Source organism: Diabrotica undecimpunctata, chromosome 3, assembly GCF_040954645.1.
Source record: "Diabrotica undecimpunctata isolate CICGRU chromosome 3, icDiaUnde3, whole genome shotgun sequence".
NCBI lineage: Eukaryota > Metazoa > Arthropoda > Insecta > Coleoptera > Chrysomelidae > Diabrotica > Diabrotica undecimpunctata.
The window spans coordinates 55,395,509-55,418,748 of NC_092805.1; the positions used below are offsets into that span (position 1 = coordinate 55,395,509).

General features: G+C 32.7%; 2 protein-coding genes across 3 annotated transcripts in view; one reads left to right on the top strand and one right to left on the bottom strand.

Moving 5' to 3' along the window:
• Positions 1 to 13,596, bottom strand: part of sad (Cytochrome P450 family protein sad) — a 36,569-nt gene extending 22,973 nt beyond the window's left edge. Inside the window, exon 1 of the mRNA XM_072525944.1 lies at positions 12,973 to 13,596. Coding sequence (XP_072382045.1) covers positions 12,973 to 13,249 — 277 coding nt within the window. The 5' untranslated portion in view covers positions 13,250 to 13,596. The remainder of the gene's footprint in view (positions 1 to 12,972) is intronic.
• LOC140436817 (BDNF/NT-3 growth factors receptor-like) overlaps positions 1 to 23,240 on the top strand; it is a 538,571-nt gene that overhangs the window by 437,286 nt on the left and 78,045 nt on the right. The gene's annotated exons all lie outside the window — the stretch shown is intronic.

Consider the following 23,240-nt stretch of genomic DNA (forward strand, 5'->3'; position numbering starts at 1 on the left):
TCCTTTCCCACTAACTGCAAAAGCTGTATACTTTTTACTTTCCTCACTCAAAGGAATCTGTAAAAAAGCTTTAGATAGATCGATAGAAGAAATATACCTAGCATTCTGGAGTTTACTTAAAATGACGTCTATTCGGGGAATAGGATAAGCATCCCGATTTGTAGTAATATTATTCAACTTTCGACCATCGAAGCAAACCCTAAAAGATCCATCTTTTTTCTTGGTTAACCACAAAGGACTACAGTAAGAAGACGTGGAAGGTTCAATGATATTCAACTCTAACATGGAATCAATTTCCTTTTCCAAGTCAACTTGCCAAGCCTGAGGAATAGGATACTGATATTGTCTAAAAGGTGTGGTATCTCCCACTTCGATAGTGTGAGATATTAAGGATGTACGACCTAATTTGTCTTTTGACGAAAGGGTTGTAAATTTAGAGATCATATTCTCTAATTGACTTTGTTCTGAACTAGATAAACTAGTAAAATCCTGAATAGCACTAAGTAAGGACAGATTAAATTGAGAAATAGAAAAGGAAAAATTAGAACAATTTAGTGTGCTATTAAAAGCATTTAAGAAGTCCATACCTAAAATTATAGAATTCTGAACTGAAGGAATAATATAGAATGTAATTTGTTTACATAAATCTGCTACTGTGATTTCAGTTTCAAATTTGCCTGTAATAGACTGAACTGTACCATCTGCAGTAGACACTTGCAGAGAAGAAATGGGCATAATAGAAATCTCAGCATTTTTCAGTAAAGCTAATGAATGTGAACCTATCACAGAAATGTTCGAGCCACTATCTAAAAGAGCTAAACAAGATTGTCCTAAAATCTTAATAGGAAGATAAGGTCTATTATCATTATGTTTTCTCACTAATAGCGAATTCAAATCAAAACAATTATTATCTGATTGATCAAAAATTTTAAGTGGTACTAAACTAAACTTATTATCTCTACCTACACAATCAGAGGATGCAATAGGCAAACAAGAAGAATCAGAAATAAAAGAATCCTCCTGAATTGTGGTAGACTCTGGTATAGATACTGGAACTACTACACTGCTACTATTATGTTTATTACTAAAATTTGGGAAGATATTTGGGGAAGATAATCTATGCGAATCAAATGTATTATATTGAGAAGTTACTTCTTGGAATGACTTGGTGTGGTGTGTGTTGGTTTTTTTGGAACAACCCCTTTCCCTTTCCGACTGGAAGATGGGTTTGGGTGGCTTGACGTGGTTGGACCAGTGATTTCGTTTGATGTAACGGTTTGATTCCCTGATGGGGGTGTGGACGGAGAAACGCTCAGGGGACGGGCCTCCGATCGTTCGTTTCCCGAACACCTAAAACAATTGCGTTTGAGGGTATTTTCTTTACCACAACCGTGGCAGAAAATACGGGTACGAGGGATGCCGCAATCATAAAAAGTGTGGCCAGACTCACGACAATTCCAGCACACTACAGAACTTACAACTGAGATATTACGCTCAGGGCCCTTAGATTGCCAAGAACGGTGCCTAAAAGGATTTTGGTGACCGAAAGAGTCAGAAGAGTGTTTGGAAGTGGTGGGAGGTTGAGAAGACCAAGATAAAGTTTCCTCCAAACGTTTACATTTCTCGGTGATGTCTGCTATACTGGTGATGTCTACTAAAGCTAATTGCTGGTGATAAAAAGGCAATAGACATTTTAGAATAATCTTAATTTTTGCAGAATCTGTTAGAGGAGTCTCAAGGCGACTACACATACCCAAAATGTTATTGATAAACATCGTAACAGACTCATTTGGCTTCTGTTTACGATTTTTGATTTGGTCTAGAAGGTCATCTTGAAAAGAATATGGTAGAAAATCAGATTTAAGTTTCTGAGCCAAATCAGACCAATTAGAAAAATTATTGCGATTGTTTCTAAACCACGTAAAAGCTGCGCCTGTAAACAATTCAGCAGAAGCTGCAAAAAGATCATCTTCACTTACTCCTCTCGATACTCGAAGACATTCCACCCTATCCAAAAAAGAAATTACTTGGTCATAATGACCTTCACCAGAAAATGCAATGCCCCATTTATGTATCTGAACAGGTTTGGGGTGTAGAAATGAGTTAGCTGCTTGGACAGAAGAAATAGGAGTTGAAGTAGCAATTGGATTTACTCGTGAATCAAGTTCACCCTCTAGGCTAAGAATTCGGATTGAAATTGAGCGTTTATAAGATTGCTGCTCCTCATTCGAACACGACAATAAATGAACACGGCCTGAGACATGAGCTAGACGTGATATCAGCCTGGAGTATAGGCTATCTTGGACAGTCCCTCTAAAATCGGATATCCTTTTAGCCAAATCATCCACAGTCTCATCAATCTCTTCTTGCTGCTCTAGAAAAGGAATACTTGTGGCAGAAATTTGTCGAAAGCTTCTGTTTCCTTCTTCTTGCCTTAAAGCTCCACGCAATAGTTTGCGTTTTAAATCCACATTGGAAGACTCATCAATATTGATGTCCCTAATTCTCAACTCATAATCTAATTCCTTGACTAATAAATGTTCTACCTTGAATGCAGACATTGTGAAAAAAAAAATAGATGAATAGATGAATAGACAAAGGAAATAATGTATTACCACTCCACAAAATCAATCGAAGAATAATCTAAGGTTTAAAAAAAATATATATATATCTAAATAAATATGCAACAACACACCACAAAATCAATCCAAGAATAATCTAAAGTTATTCACAAAAATTTTAAAATGGTTAAGTAAAGTTAAGTAAATATAACACAATCCTTGAAGCAACACACAATGGTTTCAACAAGTATATGATTAACAAATAATTGAATATAAAAACCCACCAATATTGGCTAATATATATATATATAAAAATAGTAATATCTAAATTATTAAATTCTTATAGTTCAATAATAGTAAAATAGATTGTTAACTGTACACAATGATTAAGAAGGTGAGGGTTTAAATATGAATATAAGTAAACTGCAGCAATACAAGTATACCTATAAATGTAAATCTAATAAGAAAAGATAAATAAATAAGGAAGTTAAAAAAAATGAACAAAGAGCAACAGGAACAAATTAGAAATAATAAAGAATATTTTGCAAAGAGAAATATACTACAGAATGTACGGTCTGAACTGAGAAAAGGCACCACGTTGGGCTCGCCAATGTAACAAAAATTATGTTAATGTAGCAACAATTGTGCTAGAGGAAGTCTGGGTGACTCTATCCAGTGTAGCAAAAGGGTGAACTCTAAAATGCACCTTGATACACCAACGAACTAATATGGGGAATAACGGAAGATGGAAGGGATTAGATAGAAATAAATTATGTAAAAGAAATAAATATGAATTTTATGAAGTAAATATGAATTTTAAAATATAACAGAATTAAGTGTTGGCTAGCGACTATGCAGGAGAATGACCACTTGACACTCAAAGAAGGATTCGGCCAATTTGCATGCCCTACAGAGACCGTAAGATATAAGAATTAATGACAAGAAAACCACCAAGAAATAAACAGATGAAAAAAATAAAAGCTGCTCTAGTGAATGGTTGGGCGCCAGGAAGTTAAATGTTTTCTTCCGAGATATCTTGTATTGCTGAAATATGAAAGATAGGTATTAATTGAAATATTGAATTGTTTTAACCCAACTTTAATAAATACCAATTTTATGTACAGACTATTTTAAACACTTATATATGACCCATCACCTCTTATATACAATTAACTTATCTATATTTACAGTAAAATCCCTGAATAATTATAAAACAATTTACCCCTTAAAAATTTCAAATTGTGACAAAAGTTAGATCCAAAAATAATGTATAAATAATAAATATAATTATATACTACTCACTAATAGTTAGTTTTCGTTCAAAAATTGTTTAGGTTTTTAAGTAAAAATTCTCCGGGATATGTGTGCACACAATAACCTAACAAAGAGAAATTCAAGGGAGAGTTATAACCTCATCCCTTGGTAAACAATAAATAATTAAATTAAATTACAATGATAAAATGTTTTTTTTAGGAAAAATTGAAAATATTTATTATTAAGGATAGTTTTTGTTATTAAAAATTGAACCAAAAGTTAAACCTTGAAGAGGACATAAAAAAATTATTTAAAGTAATTGAATGATAATAAAAAAAAATAAGTCAGTTCTTCCTGTCGGTTTCCCTCGAAGAGTGGAGAACTGGACTCAGGTGGTAACAAGATACCAAACCTGTATTCCCTGGATCAGGTACTATTGGACAAATACGTCCCTTTAAACTGCTTCTTAATTTCCCATAAAAAAACCAACTTGAAACTCCTTCCCCTTATCTTTATTAAGTATAACCCCAACTAAAAAATAATTCTTCCCCTGACTTGTAACTGGATTCTTGAGTAGGCTAAAAAAACAGTTGTGTTACTCCATGTTTTTGTACATACAAAAGGTACGGAAAAACACAAGGGTTATCAATCTTGAAAGGCGATACAAAAAATGTCAGGAAGTGACCTTATTGAAATAAAAACCTTAATGGTTTTCGGTAAATAGTGACCTTCGAATGGTGTGACAATGTTTTTATAATGTATGGATATATTAAATAGATAATTTTAACGGCAAACATGATCTTATATATTATAGAATAGGAAAAAAAAGAAATATTAGCCGGTTTAACGGTATGAAATTGAAATAAATAATTATTTGCTTTAATTCTTGAAAGGAAATAAAAATTTGAGATAGATATAGAATCTAATACTTATAATTTATTTAGGTATAAAACTTTTCCTTAATGAAATAAGGTGAAATATAACATGTATCAAATATATGAAATACCTATCAAAGACGAAATTAAAATAAGTCTGAATTTTACTAACAATGGCGGATGGTATGAAGGATTTTTCCTTATAATTTATTTGTAATGTTATCTTACCGGCTAGGGTGATCCAACTGAAAATATCCTCGTACAAAACAACAAAATAACTCAAATGGTTTCTTCTAAAATAACAGCTCTTCACATAAAAAATAAACTTAAACTAAATTCGGGAAAAAAAATGGACTGCCAGCCGCTCTACTCTGAGATGTTTATTCACTCACATCCAGTTAACAAGTGACAAGTTGAGATTTTACACGTCGCTGAATAAATGTACTTTCAGAATTTCACCGCTGAGGGCGCAGTTTAATGCCAATATCAGAAAATAAAATTTACTGGGAGTTATTTAAATATTTAGTTTAAGAATATTTCAATATGAATTTAATTTAGAACTAAATTAAAAGATTCCAGTCACAAAAAGAAGGTAAACGATTATTTAAGTAACGGACTCGTTACAGGGTGTTATCTCCGTAACCAATCATTTGTAAAACTGTTATTTTATGCATTTCCGTTAATCTAACCATTTTTCAGAATTGAATTGAACGAACTTTTTACTTAAATTAAAATACTGACAACTTAAATAAAACAATTTACTAATGCGTGTTAAAATAACGTTGCCACGGAAATTCTTTAAAGTTTTTTAATGGTTACCATCTAAAAACCACATTGCTATGGTTTTTGTTCACTTTCTCATTATCAAGACCTAAAGAAATATGCTTTGAGTATATTTTAGCGAATTACGGTAACCACATGATTTTAATTTATTTTATCTTAATTAATCTTAATAAACTTGAAAGCGATAACATTTTTGAATGGAGAATGAAAAGACCTTTCAAACGATATCACAAGCCTATACTTCCTATTTTAAAAATTGGGGGTTGTATCTGTCATTCTAAGGGGGTTGAAGGTAGGGGTTGCATTTTTACGTTAAAGAATGTCAAGTTATAATGTAAATTTGACGTGTTTCGGGATTTTTTATAAATATGTACAGTAACCTAAATAATGAATTTATTCCATTTGGCTTTTACACACTGTATACACACATATATGTACATACAACACGGTTCTACACATATATACAGCACGGTCAATGACTCCTATTTGATTTAAGAATTATTTTATTTCCTGTTTTCATACAAATAGATAGGTTTTGCGCATTACCACAGAAATGCGTGAGGGCTGTTTGTACCCAAATGTTCAAATAAATTTTAGCTAAGGTTATGTAAAACATAATTTTATCACCGTAGATAACACAACTTTTAATACACAAATAACTTTTAAAAAATACAGCAAAATACAAATACTAACACCTAAATACTAACAATGTTTTTCTCAATACGATATGCCCAATAGCTGTGAATTTTAGAGTTTGAGTTTACTTTAGCAGTCGGGCCACTAAATTCGAAGCCATTGCATATGTGGTTTTAACCTACTATTCATGTTTTTTTGCAGCTATTTGGAATATGAACATAATTTACTACTTACTTATTAAACTGAAGCTATTTTTTGTGGCATCCTAATATAATTTACTATGTTTATTTGGAATAAGCCACAATTTTACTTTAAAATAAATTTATTTTGACTGTCGATGTTAGGTTGTGCGATTACCATGGTTGTTACGGGTAACCCATGGAGAGGAAGCCTGAGAAACGGCTACCACATCCAAGGAAGGCAGCAGCCGTACAAATTACCTACTCCCGGCACGGGGAAGTAGTAACGAAAAATAACGATACGTGGCTGATCCTAGGCCTCGTGATCGGAATCCGGACTCGAAACCCTTTAAGGAGAGTCCGTTGGAGAGCATGTCGTATCAGCAGCCGCGGTAATACCAGCTCCAATAGCGTATATAGAAGTTGTAGCGGTTAAAAAGCTCGTAGTTCGTAGTCGAATCTGTGTCCCACGCCACCGGTTAATCGTACGCGGTGTAAACTGGCGTGTCGTGGGACTACCTACCGGTAATTCCCACGAAAAATCGAAACGTCAAAATAAACTTATTTTAAAGTAAAATTGTGGCTTATTCCCAATAGTAAATTATTTTATTGATTTAAATTAAAATTAAACTTAAAAAAAATTCACAAATAATATTAATTTACTTTACATGTATTAGGATTTCAAAAAAGTTTAGAAGGGGGATCTGGTGCATTTTTTTAGAGTTTAGGTTGGTACCTTTCTTAAGAATTTCGGTTGGCGTCTTTTTTATGGCTCTGTTGGTGTTGATACTGATATCTAAATCAGTGACGTCTACCATTTTCTAATTATTTGTATAAAACAGTGGCTTAAAAGAAGTCCCAAGCAGTGCAGGTATATTATTTATTAAGAAAACTTGATTTTTATTTGGGACCATGTAATTATCTCTTTTAATAGGCACCCTCTATAAAGATTATAAAAGCTTTAAAATACAGAGAGCTTTAAAATGAAAGACAGAGAAAATATTAAAATGAGCATCTTACGAAAATTGTAAATTTCTTTATAAAAAAAACATAATTACTATTACTTTAAGAAGACTTAATAAATTATTTGTATATAAAGAGTTAAAAATTATTATTGTTCATGCTGTTGTGGTACCTCCCGTTCGCCATGTTGTTCTTAAGACTGCTCATTTCTTCCATTACTGTTATTTTATTTTTGTAGTGTTTAATAAAGTAAAAAAAAGCTTTCAATTTAGTGTCTTCATACATAAGACATTTATACAAAATAATTATTTCAAATTATTGATTTCGAAATTCTTTAGTAATAATGAATTAGAGTAATGGTTTATAATAAAGACAATAAGATAACCATAGCAACAACCATAGCAGTGGCGTTCCAAAAAAAATTTACAGACAATTAACTTAAACTTCAAACAATCCAAGTTCAACTCGGTTATCAAGTTAAAATTAAGTAACTTGATATTAATCAAGTTAAAATGAAATAAATAACCAGTGTAAATGTTCCATATCTAATACATATTTAACAGTAATTTAGCCTGTAATTTACCAGTACATTTTTTGTCTTTCGCTTTTAAATCTATATACTTATGTATATAAAACAAAGTCATAAATCATGTTAGTTACACCGTTTATAACTTAAGTACGGCTGGACCGATTTTCATTATGTTTAATTTTTTGGATTTGTGTCTACTTAGAATAGCAGAATCGAAGGAAATGCACGATAAGCTAAAAACACTCACTGATGACAAACATAAAAGTTGCATTACTAAACGAGCTTTCTCCAAACAATTGTTTAAAGTCCTCAAAACGAAGAATGCTTTAAGCAATTGCTAGCTATCGATAATAGGCGTATTTCTGTCTACTAATTAGTAGAAAAAATTTAATTCTTCTTCTTCTTCTTCTTCTACTTCTTGGAGATCTTTCGATCTGTTTAATTCTGAAGCTGCCTCTGGTTAATTTCCTGGGAGGTAGATTGCCAACTATACCTCCATCTTTTAGGTGGTCTTACTGAAGGTATTGAACCGGGCGGGTTGTTTTCTAGGGCAATTTTTGGGAGTCTATTCTCATCCATTCGTCTTACATGACTGTACCACATCCTTTTACGCTGCCTTCCCCATCTTACAATATCTTGAATTTTACACTGCTCCCTAACGTTTGTATTTCTCACCCTGTCTCTTCTTGTTTTGCCCACTATTGTTCTTAGGGTTTTCATCTCGGCAACCCTTAGCATCTGTTTCGTTTTGTTGGTATCTTCGCGCACTTCTATGCCATATGTCATGATCGGTCGTATGCAAGTCTTGTAGCTTCTAATTTTACTATCTGTGCGCATATACGGATTTGACCAGACCATCTCCCGCCGACATCCCGACAATGCGGATGCTTTGTTGATTTGACTCCTTAGGTCCTTTACTGGGTCATGTCTGCTTGATATATCTATGCCCAGATATCTGAATTGCATCACCTGTTCTATGGGGTTGTTCTCAACCACTAACTTACATCTGAGCGGATCTTTTGCTATTGTCATACATTTAGTTTTGTTGGTAGAAATGGTCATATTTAGTTGGCGGCTTATTTGAAAGAACTGAAAGAACTGTCTCTGAAGATCATCTTCCGATTCGGTAATAATTGCTGCATCATCTGTGTAACACACCATACCAATTCTTTTGTTGCTCATTCTGTATCCGAGATTGAGAGATGTTACTTTGTTTATAATTTTGCCCATGAGTAGGTTAAACAAAAAGGGGCTTAAACTATAATTAATTAAAAATATAATTGAGTAAAACAAGAATTTTAGCAGTAAAGAACAAGAATATAAATGACTAATACTTAATGATCTAAAATAAAATCGTTAGTCCACTGCATTCCTGGCAATTTATTAACTGTGTAATAAACTAGGGTGTATGCTTGCTTTACAACTGCACAATTTACAACTAACGATTAGCTAAGTGGTCATCATAATTAGAAATCTGAGCCAACTAAAACTTTGTTCATTCTCGCGCCTGACAACAGAACGAAAAATATAGTATATTACAAGGTTCTTCAATAAAAATAATTGACACGAGTTTAGTCCATTCAACAAATGGTTACTTTGTTGCCACGTGAATTGGTTCCTTTTTGAACATTTATAAAACGCCTCTCTGCGAGCGCGCAGGAAATTGCCCGAACAAAACACCCATTTTGATAAAACAATTTTATCATTTGAACGTACTATTGTACGCTATATCCACGCATCATGATTTAGTAAAACATACTGAATAAATGACATCGAATTTGACAGATTTAGCTTCAATAATATGGCCGATACTAATTGTCAAATTTCGAATTGAAGACCCTAATTTACAAAGTTTATCTTGCATATACTTTTCTTCGGTATTGATATTTTCACAGTTTCTTTCAGTTATCCATAGCGACTGTGGCAGTTTCTAACTTGATTTAATTACGCCCAAGCCATAAGGTTTAAGTTTGGATGACATGATAAGAATTTGAAAGAAACGTGTCCACATTTTCGAAGTTAGTTGAATATGATGTTGTTTAAGAAATCTATTATGTACAACGTTTACGTTTTGCACATTGCTATGCTCATTCAGTTCTATTATATGGTTCTGAAACTCAAATTATGTATGGTCGGGTCAAGGGTATCTGAGAAAATGGTTCATTCGAAACAAGAAGTGCTAGTTATCTCAGCTACATTTTTTATTTGAAGCATTTTTATCTAGAGATTCTTTTAGGGGAAAGCCGGAAGGTAGAAGTGGTAAACTTTCTGGCATATATTTTGGGGTCTCAAAATTGACATTCTCAGTGAAATTCAGGTTGTTTGTATGATTTGTAGAGATTCACTGGTATTTTCGTCTCTGACGACTGGAGAAACAATGCGTCCTACCATTAAGAATTATTAAACGAAAGTCCAACAAAGGATACCCCCCATTAAGATTGTCAAACTGCCCTCTCTCCCAGAATTCAATTTTTTTCATTTTTTTACGTTCATGTTATGTGATTAAAAAATAAGGCTCAGCGCAATTTTAGACCGCCAAATCCCTCCCCCTACCCCCAAAAACGTCAATTTTTTGTTTTTTATTTTTTTTTTTAGGTGGGATGCTATCTATTTCAAAATTTCAAATAATTCACACGCATAGTAGAGGCTTCCATAAAATTTGTTAATTTTTTATAAACCCGTGGGTTGAGCGTACATGAACTAAAAATGCATTTTTTTTAATGCGGTGGCTGTAGGTTCAATTTTTCATTCTATATAATTGATAAAAAACTATATCTCAAATTTTTTGTCAGATATTTCCGTATGGTGCGTCATCTTCAAAACTCGGAAAACCTGTTTTTTTGGAGGTTTTGGGGGATTTTCTCCATTTTATAGACCTTAAAATGGATCAAATCAAGGTTTTTTATGGGTTATACATATTCTAAATTAAATCAGGTGTTTAGGACATTCAAAAATTGTGCGAAACACCTTTAAGTCCCTCAAAAAGCATGTTTTTCACGGTTTTCACGGATTTTGGGGGGAATAAATATATTTTTTGACATCGACACAACCTGGATCAATTTACTCATAATTTTACTTTTCATGCGATTAAAAAATAAGACTCAGGGTAATAGTTTTTGATAAAATATATAAAATATAAAACAAATGAACTTGCAGCTATCTCCAAAATAAGTTATGAGCTTTTTAAAAAAATGCATTTTTCGGGGCATTATGTACAGTCAACCCACGGATCTCCGGGCCTAACAGGACTCAATGTCTCGCAAAACAGGAAAAAAAACAAAATAGGTATATCGATGGAAAGCCATTGATATACCATGGGTATCTCGATGGGTATATCCATCGATATACCTATAGGCTAATGCCACAAATTGGTCCCATTCCATGGACAAAACACCTAAAAAACAATTTTTCGGATTTTTGAAGGTGGCGCAGCGTACAGAAAAATCTGAAACAAATCAGAGATATAGTTTTTGATCAAATACACAAAATAAAAAAAATTGGACCTGCAGCCACCTCTAAAAAAATGAATTTTTAGGTTTTATGTACACTCAACTTATGGGTCTATAAAAATAGAAAAATTGTGCTGTCTTATTTTTAATCACAAAAAATATATTTAAATGTGTTTTGCCTAATTTTTGAATGGGTTAAAGACCTCATTTAATTTGGACTATATATAACCCACAAAAAAACCTTGATTTGATCTATTTTGGAGTATATAAAAGGGGGAAAATCCTACAATTCCCCTTAAAAAACGGTTTTTTGAATTTTTGAAGATAGTGCACCATACAGAAAAATATGAAAATAACAGAGATATAGTTTTTAATCAAATACACAAAACGAAAAAAAAATGGTCCTGCAGCCACCTCGCAGAAGGTAATACGCTTTTTTCAAAAAAATACATTTTTTATAGATTATCTATATGATAGAAATATATAAATAGAATATAGAAATATATAATAGAAAAATTTTGTAAAAGCCTTAAGTACGCGTGTGAATTTTTTGAAATTTGTAAATTAATTGCATCCTACCTAAAAAAAATAAAAACGAAATTTTATGTTTTTGGGGGGTAGGGAGTGGGGGTGGGAAGTAGCGATCTAAAATTGCCCTGGGTCTTATTTTTTTAATTACATAGAACGTAAAAAAATGAAAAAGAGTGAGGACATTTTGCCTATTTTAACGGGGGTACTCTTTGTCTTTTTCCGGTTTTAATATTTAGTTTTTTTTTTTAATTGAACTCGTACGAAAAAAATCCTGAGCAAGTCTTCTTTCCGGTTAACTTTTTGTCACATTAATTATTACTTCATGTATCTAAAAAAATATTTTGTCCCAAAAACTATTTATTTAAAATATCTCTCTTAGGTAACTTAAGATTGCCTGACCTCTTTTCTATTTATTAAAAACTTTAAACTTTAAAAGTATTTATCTCTCAATATTATTTCAATTTATTACTTTATAATAAAAATAATTAAAAACGTAGTTATAAAATTTATTGATTCCACTTTTTAAATGGTTTTATGTAATTAAATGAATATAATTCTTTTTTAATACTTGTACGTATGTACCTACCTAGTTTCTTTTTGATAAAATCATTTTGTAATTTTAATTATTTTTTACGTATATCGTCAGATTGGGACGCCAACGAAGACGAGAATGGAACCAACACATTAACAGAATGGGAAGAGAGAGACTGCTGAATAGTAAAAGAAGAAAAACCTCAAGATAAAAGACCACAAGCCCGACCGCCTAAAAGATGGGGAGAGATGGAAAGAAGAATTTTTAAAGTACATGTAATTACTCAAATTTTGGCAAACAACGAAGATAAAAGAAGGATAAAGTCATAAAAACACATGGAGTAGCAGAATGTCTGAACGTTTCAATATAAAAAATAACCATACAAAAATAGATCAAACTTACAGTTGGATCTATGATAACATACATGTCTAAAACCCAAAGTGGATACAAAAAATACACACATGAAAAACACAAACAGACCTTAAACAATGCACAACAAACAAAATTAAGGTGTAAGTACGAGATATCGCGTAAGAATATCAATCGCGAAAAATGGGTTAAATATTTTCAAACAATTAGAAAAGTAACTCTTTGAACGTTGTCTAATTTAAGATTTCTAATATAAAAAGCAAAACATAAATTCTGTAAACCGTGACTTTATTACCTATATAAACACTCACCTTCTTTTGCGAAGACTGCTCTCATCTCGTTAGGATCAGATAAAAACACAGCTGTAATCGGTCCTACATTGTCTTTGAAGATCGGCCCTAATTCCTTATGCCTCTTATCCATATACTTATGAAGTTTTTTAGGCCCCCCTGTAGCTAGAAGCGAAAATGTAGTACCCACCAGTGGCAGTCCTCTAGGCGTGGGTATCTCCCCAAAACTCTTTATTGAATATAATCGATGTTGTCGAGCGTTTCTCTGTAGAAACCTTATCAATTTTTTTACGAACATTATTCCGAGATGACTAAAACCAGACTACCGCACTTTCCTGCTTAGCAACAATAAAGTTGAGACCAGTTGGCCTAAGTATTGTTACTTTTGGGATTGTTTTGTTCACGCGGTAACATGAATACAATCGATCAACGATTTTTTCGCCTAAACAAATTGCAAACGATCATCTATTTAACTGTGCTGCTATGATGGATACGTTCGGAACTAGTTACTGGAAGAATCAAAATAATAAAAGTTCAAATACCCTGGTCGTCACGTTAGATCATATCTAACTAAGTCGGCTTTGCTTTATTGTTTGTACATGCGCCATGGGATACCATGGCTTAATATATTCCGACTTCTTGTTTAATGACACGCGCTTAATCTACTACAGTTGTACAGATAATTTATGATAATGAGTAATTGAATTGTTTATTCTCTTTCCAGAGGCGCGCGTAATTTTAAATATTTAATTTTTATATATTTTTTTTGTAAAAAAATAAATGATATAAATAATATTTAAAAATTACTGAAATAAACATTTTAAGACATTTTAACTTCTATCTGAAAGATATAAAAACATTATTTACTACAAAACATGGGAAAATATGTTAAAGAACTTTATGATGCCGAAGAAATATGATATATAAAAAATATTAAAGTTTAAATTACAACAGGGAATAGAAGAAACTAAAGTAAAGGACAAAGCCTAAATATTATTCCATACAATATATCTGTACATCGGAACCATAAGACACCATGGCTCACAAATACAAATGTTGGTAAAGAGCAAAAAATGATTTTTTCACTCTAGGTTTTATATTTTTTAAGTTTTAAAAATTACTTAGTATTTGATTAGTAATGTACTAAACAGTTATACTATACCTGACAGTAATTTTGGTTCAATTTTTTTCTGTAGAACTTTGAAAGGAAAAGGAAACTTTCGTTTTGTAATTTCAAAAAATATTTTATAAAAAATAAAAAAGCGTTATGTCTGATTTTTATTGTTATTTATAAGAATATGAAATATTATAAACGTTCATATAATAAAATACACTACTTGTGCCTGAAAATGCGACCAATAAAGCTTAAAACTATTAATTTAATTCCATAACGTCGACCTCAACATCTGCGTCTGGCAGGGGTTCTCGTAATGAGTGCTATCACCATAACTCAAATTTTTGTAAAAATCATGGCAATATGGCGTTAGGAAAGGTATTAGTAATAGAATAAATTTTAGACTTATTTTCGGTAATAGTTTTTAGTGTACTACGAATAGATGGTAAAGAATCAAGAAATTTTAATGCATCTCTTTTCTTTCGTTTTTGATCAACGACTGGAAAATCTGTCTTAAAGATTTGTTTGTGTTTCCGAAAGTTTCCGTTTAACAAATGGTGCAGATGGGTTATCATCATCATCATTGGTGCTACAGTCCTATAAAATTACTAGTCTATTACGCCAGTCAGTTCTATCCATTGCCAAGTGTTGCTAGTTTGCTGCGCCTATTTGTCTACCATCCTCATCTACACCATCCTCCATCTGAGTTTTGGCCTACCCCTACTTCTACTTCCCACAGGTTGCAACATAAGGATTCTTCTAGGAGGGTTGTTCTGCTGTGATTTTGCCAGATGTCCTGCCCATCTTAGTCTTCATATTATAAAGGATACTACGTCTTTACCACCAAATATATGTTTATATCATCTGTGATATATTTCGTAAGTGTACCTCCTTCTCCAAACACCATTGTCACAGATGCCACCGAATATTCTTCTCAGCATCCTTCGTTCAAATATAAGCAGGAGATTTTCATCTGCCTTGTAAATGGTCCATGTCTCCGACCCATATGTCAACACTGGTTGTATAAGGGCTTTGTATATGGTGCAGACGGGTTATGAAAGTCACAAAATTCAACATGTCTAAAACCTACATTATATGTACCTGATATTTATTTGATCACTGTCGCATGAACTGTCGCCAGTCCCAAGGTCTCATAATTTCCAAACAACTCAGATGTTTATGTTTTCGTTCAATTAAAGCATAACAGGTGTCTATGTGGGTTCTATGTGAGTATAACCCTTCAATAAAAATCCACAAGGAAACTAAATTTCTGCAGTTGGCTGTATACCGTGTACCACGAAAATAGTTTTTTTATTTAAGTATATTAATATAAAAACTCTATCGGGCTGCATCATAGAACGTTTTCGGAATAACTATTTCATCATCAGTGCTATCTAGATTTACATGTTTGAAGGGCTTTTATCCACATATGTAATGGCTCGTACTCCTTATCCATATCAGAGTCCTCCTCACCTTCTCAATCTGACATATCTAAATCGTTTGTGTTATGGGTAATCGATAACACATTTTCGATCTCTTCCACAGAACCTACAAAGGAAATAAAATACTGATTGCCTTCAAGGATAAACCAAAGCTGTATATAAATATATATATATATATATATATATATATATATATATATATATATATATATATATATATATATATATATATATACGGAGTTTTGTGGTGTGAGGTGTGAGTAAACGTAATGAAAATAAGTGTACTCTATTAACTAAGTTTCAAGCTTTCGAAAATGCTTATTTCCATCATCAGGAAAAAAAACTGAAATAACTGTTAGTACAGCAACTGTTAGTACAACATCCTCAAAACATATATTAAAAGGTGTAAAGGTTTTAGAACTTGCGTTATTAAGATTTGTCTTTCGCGAATGTTCTACTCACAGTTGACAAATTTACGCACCACTCATTGATTGAGTTAAATACTAAAAAATACATGGTGTAAAAGACTAAATTGACAAATTATTCTATACACTAATACATAAGAAAAAGACAATTAAAAACAGTTTAAAAGCCACTTGTGCCGGCCCACTGTGAATTGTAAGGTTAAGAGTAAATGTCATTTCTGGACATTGCAAATGACACCACTTCTTCTTTTATTTTTTCCATTTTTCTGATGAAGTACTACTACTGCTAGACTACACATCAAAATTTACCAGAAAGTTGTTTGAAGTTCAAAAACCAAAACTGTATGCTAAATACTTTAAGATAAACTAAAAGCTGAAACTTTATAATGAATCAGTTTGACATTGACACCATCATCACTAGAATTGAGAATGGTTATCCAAATATAATAGGTAGGAGTAAATAGTGCTTAATTGAATTATATTACTCCTTTTGTTCATTGCATTGGAATTCTGAGAAATGAATGCCATTTCTAAGAACAGTCTTTTAGTATAGTTGGACTCTGTAGCGAAAACTCTGACTGATTCATAATTCATTTTATAATGTTCTTTGTTAACATGTTCCGCAAGAGCAGACCTTTCAGGATATAAGCTGCTATCACTCTGCTGACTAATTAAACGACTACCTAAACTGCAGGAGGTTTGTCCCATATATACCAAATTACAGTTGTTACATGGAATCTGGTAGACAACGTTGGAACAATCCTTAATATCATTCTTATGTTTAACCTTAGAAAATATAGATCTTAAAGTTAATGAGGTTTAAAGGCTATTTTTAAGTTGGTGATATCTTTGAATAATCTTGCCAGTCTGAGTGTTATGCCTTTAACGTATTTTAAAGAAGTTCATAAGTAATTGGCATTCAGTTCTCCGCTTGTGACAGTAATTTGCAACTCATCATTTTGGTGTACATATATATATATATATATATATATATATATATATATATATATATATATATATATATATATATGACAACAAAATTTTTACTATTTTTACCTAAATTTTAAAGAATTTTAAAATGTATTTTGTCCACTATTTTATATTTTATGTGTATGTTATTAATGTTGAGTGTCTATGCTTTTATAAATAATCTCAACGACTACTAAGTTGCACTGAAGATTTGTGATATTTTATAAATATTTACACTTTTTCTTATTACAGTGTCTTGAAAAAGGAATAAAACCATTCCGAAAGCTAGACAAAAAGTCATAAGAGTGTTTCATTAACATCCTGGCCAATTTTCTAACTGCAACCCTAATAAACTGTGTTGTTTGTTTATATTGACAGTCACTAATATCCAGTAATTCTTATATATATATATATATATATATATATATATATATATATATATATATATATATAAGATCTATCATAACTAAACTGTCAAGATTAAAGTGGATGATCGGTTAACAGGGACTTGATCTCGATAGATAGAGGAGTGAGACAATGTTAAATACTGTCCCTATTGTTATTTAACATATACTCTGAACATATCTTCGCACAAGCGTTGGAAGAACAAGAAAAAGGCATATTAGTTAAAGAAGTGTATTTAAATAACATTAAATGTGCTGACGACGCAGTATTTTTGTAGATAGTTTAAAGGGCTTACAAAGTGCGTATCAGATATCAGTCAAGAAAACGTACTGGATCTGAATACAAAGAAAACAAAATGCAAGGTAATGTATTTGTAAAGATGAAATCTATCTTTGGAAGCCATAGTTTACAACTCAGATTCAAAGCCTTCATCCTCGGAATTTCTTCTTCTTCTTTAAAAATGTCTTTGAGATGCGGTGTTACAGGCGCATCTTAATAACTGTATGGGTAGAATGGCTGACTAGTGTTGAGGTTATACGTAGAATGGGGAAGGAATGTAAGATCTTTCGTAAAATCAAAGAGCGCTAGTTAGATAGGGTCATATTATGAGAAATGAACAGAGATATTGCTTTCTATAACCCGTTCTTCACGGCAAAAGTGTATGGAAAAAAAAACATGTAGAACAGTTGGCTCCAGAACCTGAGAAAATGGTTCAATAAATCTGTAACCGGACTATTCCGAATAGCTGCCAGCAAAATACGGATTGATGATCAATATAATAAAAGTCTATAAACTTATTTAATAATCCATATTGACACTATTATTAATTTTCACTCTTAGATATCTATGATTATTTTAATTCCAAATAAATTGCCTTATTAATTTTATCCCAGTACGCCTATGTAGTACGGAATTCTTATATAACATGAATAATATAAAAATTCTGGCAAAACTGCTGAAGAATGATAATAATGGACTGACAAGCTATTTTTAGTATTACCTGTATATTTTTACCTTTACACACTTAACAGTTTGAAGAATTTTGATTACTATCGGTGTTTTCATTTATACTTCTAGATATATTAAATTATAAAATATAAAAATTATTAAATAAAATAGCTATTCTAGATTGATTTGAAAATGCATAAAAGCCCAGTGTTTATGACAAAAGATTGCAACGGTCTTTAAAAAGGACTCTTCAAAGTAAAAAAAATAAAATATATGTATATATCTATATATTATATATATATATATATATATATATATATATATATATATATATATATATATATATATATATATATTTATAACTTAAATATAAATATTACTGTTATATACTGTTAAATAACTTATATATATATATATATATATATATATATATATATATATATATATATATATATTTATAACTTAAATATAAATATTACTGTTATATACTGTTAAATAACTTAAATATAATAAATTTTACGGTATAATAAAACACTTTATTGAATTCAAGTCAAAAAACGGTGTTAGGTATATGTAACGCTAGGCACTACTGTGAACAAATTTGACATAATACACTTAAAACTAAATTTTTCCATTATTTTTTGTGAAATATATAATTACAATCCAAACATAAGCTTGCATTACATTGATCTTGTACTTGAAGAACAGTTCTCACCAGCACAGCGTCTTCTTTTATTATTTGGAACATACACTAACAAATTATCTTGGCCATCATATCTAAGATGATCTGAAATTCTGTTATTGGAGTTACTAAATTTAGACGAAGCTGGTTTTCCGGCTCCTTTTGGTGGATTTTGAAGTTTTTGGAGATAATAATGGGCTATATTTCGTCGGAAAACTATCTGTGGTTATATAATATCTAGGCGTTATTAATTCCTGCATCTAAGAGAAATCTAAATATACACCAACACCATTTTCGGGATCGGATACCAATTCTGTAACATGATATGTTTTGGTCCATTAAATCAGTTTCCTCCCATGGAGTTATTATACTTCCCAATTAAGTCTAGTCTGGATATGTTGATATATTTTTGTTCCTTTGTTCCCAGTTTTTCATGAATTTTTTTAAGACAAGGGGACATTTATGTGGAATGCGATCTTCACGAAATGTACCAGTGATGTGATATTCTTTTTCACGCAAAAAATTAAACAACATAATACTTGTAAACAGGTTGTCAACAAAAAAATGATAGGGATATTCGGGATGAGGTATATCTTTAATCATCGATATTAGTGGAGCAGCGGCTTTACTAAATAAATGTTCATACTGCTCACTGGATCATTGGAAGATGCTCCTTTCACTTGGTAAAGGTCAAAATTTACTAAATATTCATCTTTACTATTAAGGCACCACAACTTGAAGCCGAATCGGATACTCTTGCCTTTATTAAGCTATTTACAACCATGTTTTCCGAAGTACTTAATCATTGATTCGTCATAATCGGGATTAGAGACAGGAAAAAAATTTTTTACAAATTTTGACTGTAATAGATTTATAAAAAGTCGCAGTTTTTATAGCTTGTCACGTTTGTCTAATTTTGTGTTGTCGGTACAGTGGATAAATTAAAGGATTTGTTCGAATCTATCTTGTTTCATGGCATTATTATTTGGAAATATTCGAGACTCCGATATAACGAGGTATCTAATCTACTCAAGTAATATTTTCTCTCAAATCAATTTTTTGAGGCAATCGTATTTGAAATGTTTCTTGGTCTACTTCGTGTATATCGGATGTTAGTATTTCTGTATTCACTAGCCTAACTTCTACATTTGAACGAAGTTGGGACCGAGTAAAGTTATCGACAGTACCACTGTCTTCATCCCCAGAATCCTCGTCAGACACTTCGGCTGCCTCTGGAGGTTCTATGAAAATTTCCTCTATGTCATCAACAAATGTCATGTCAAGGGCTTCTTGTAAAGTAGATCTTCACCTATAAAGAAGTAAAGTTTTAGATTGATTGAAAAAATTAAAAAATAAAACTACAGAATACTAAAAAATAAATACTACAGGTGTATTTAGAAATAAATCTATAATTAAAATAAATGGGCAAATAGGTGTCCATAAAAGCATAGCGTTACATATAATATGTAATACTAACTTTTGATCAGTATAAATTACCCAATATTTAAAAGTATGTTTCTCAATTACATGAATATATGACTAAATTACTAACCAAATCTAAAAAAATTTTGGCGCCAGGAAGACCCTCTTTCCTTTATGTTGTTCAATCTGGCTCTGGAAAACCTAATCTTCTTCTTCTTCAAGTGCCATCTCCGCGGCGGAGGTCGGCAATCATCACAGCTATTCGGACTTTTGAGACGGCTGCTCTGAAAAGTTCATTTGATGTACATCCGTACCACTCTCTTAGGTTGCGCAGCCATGACATTCTACGCCTCCCTATGCTTCTCTTTCCTTGGATCTTTCCCGGCATAATCAGTTGGAGCAAGGTGTATTTCTCTCCAGGTGTAATATGTCCGAGATATTCTAACTTTCTTGTTTTTATTGAATTTAAAATTTCCATTTCTTTGTTCATCCTTCCCAGAACCTCTTTGTTTGTGACGTGTTCTGTCCATGATATTTTCAGAATTCTTCTGTACACCCACAGCTCAAATGATTTCAGTGTTTTCATTGATGTCGCATTCAAGGTCCAAGATTCCATTCCATAAAATAAAGTCGAAAAAACATAGCACCTCGCCAACCTAACTCTTAGTTCCAGTTTTAAATCCCTGGTACATAGAACTCTTCTCATTTTGTTGAAATTTGCTCTAGCTTTTCTATTCTTATTTTTATCTCCTGATTGTAATCATTTGTGGAGTTAATCATTGTTCCCAGGTATGCATATTTGTCCACTTGTTCGACGTTGGTTTCGTTTATTAGAAGATTCTCGTTATTTCTTTGAGTTTTCGATATTCTCATAAATTTCGTCTTCTTGACATTCATTGTTAGACCATACTCTTTTCCATACTCTGCTATTCTGGTCACCAGTCTCTGAAGATCTTCAATGTTTTCGGCTAAGATCACAGTGTCGTCCGCATATCTAATGTTGTTAATAGGAACTCCATTTACCTTTATTCCAGCTGTTTCACCCTCAAGAGCTTTTTTCAGGACCTCTTGGGGGTAGGCATTGAAAAGAATTGGCAACAATACGCATCCCTGTCTTACTCCACATCTAATTTCAATTTCTTCTGACAGCTGTTCGTTAACACGTACTTTTGCTCGCTGTTTATAGTATAAATTTGATATGATCCTGAGGTCGTTGTAGTCAATCTTCTTTGATTTCAGGACATTCATTAAACGTTTATGTCGTACTTTATCGAATGCTTTATTATATTCCATAAAACATGCGTATATATCTTGATTGACGTCCAGGCATCTTTGTATTAGTATATTAAGTGAAAAAAGAGCTTCACGTGTTCCTAGGCCTTTGCGAAAAGCAAATTGTGTATTATTAACGTCTATGTCCAGTTTGTGATATATTCGGTTATGGATGACTTTAAGTAGTAACTTTAGCGTATGAGACATTAAGCTAATGGTGCGGTAATCGCTGCATTCTCTTGCGTTTTTCTTTTTCATATATGTATTAGGAAAACCTAATACATATATGACAAATCACAACCACTGGTTTTATATACAATAAATCAGTGCAGATTGTGGCCTATGTTGATGATATCAACATAGTTGGGAGAACGGAAAACGCTGTACGAGAGGCGTATGTAGCATTAAAAAAATCAGCTACAAAAATGGGTTTAATAATAAACACCAACAAAACGAAGTATATGAAAATAAGCACGCAACCACAAATCCTGCAACCACTTGTTATAGCAGTGAACGAATTTGTATACCTAGGAGCGCTATCAGAGTGGAGCCATATCCTCTTTTAGTTTGCAGGCCGGGCGATGCTGGGTGGCTACGATCATCACGCAACCAAACCCCCGCCCCCCGAAAATCGACCCAATCCTGCTGGTCTGTCCTCCCCGTTCCGATCCGGAAAATAACAGACCAGCAGCATATGGCTCATTGGGCCCGATGTTTGGCCAGATTAATTATCGATCCGAGAAATCCACCACCCCCTCTGCACTTACTAACGTGGCCATGCCAAATCGCAGCTCTTAGAAAAATAGAATAACTATATGAAAGTTATAAATTAATAAAAAGTTTAAAAATAGTTTAAAAATAAGTATAAGTAAAATATGACATTCACATAACATAAAGGACAACACAAACATCTATGTAGTCATGTAGTAAAACCCTAAACTAGACGAACGTAGACCCCACTATAGGAAAAAGAAGCCGGTATAAATACTCGAAGTGAAATTCTCATAAGTCATTTATGTTAGGACCTCATAAAATGACTATGAATGTGGATACTACCTTGAATTGCCTTAGTGATGAAATTGCGGACGTCGAACCTTGAAAGGTTTAGAATTCTCATGATACGAGAATTCGACGGACACCATAGCTCCAACGATTAAAGGTGCCATGCAAATGGTTTTCCCTGGATATCGGATCTGCATGGTCTGAAGGAATCGAGGCTCTGTGAACAGCGCCGTTTTATTGGCGGCAACTGTACTTAGGGGTTCAGGACCCTTCCAGCTGACGGCAACGTCCACGACAATTACCCGCTCATCCTGTTGGGCGACAAGGTCAGGTATCTTCAGAGTCCCGTCAGCGCATCTAATTCGCGGCTCAACCTCGCAAATCCACCCTTTCTTTTCCGCTGCTTTACGTAGATACGTAACGAGCTGATCTTGTCTCTTGATGCGGTGTCAATGTGTTGTGGGGCACTTTTGCAAAACGTGACTAAGGCTCTCGTTACGTTCGCATCCCTTTCGGTACCTCCGTTCATGTGGTAGATTTGAAGGGATGCCTCTCGTTGGTAGAAGATTTCCTCGCAGTTGGATTGCCTTGATAAAATCTCTCCCCGA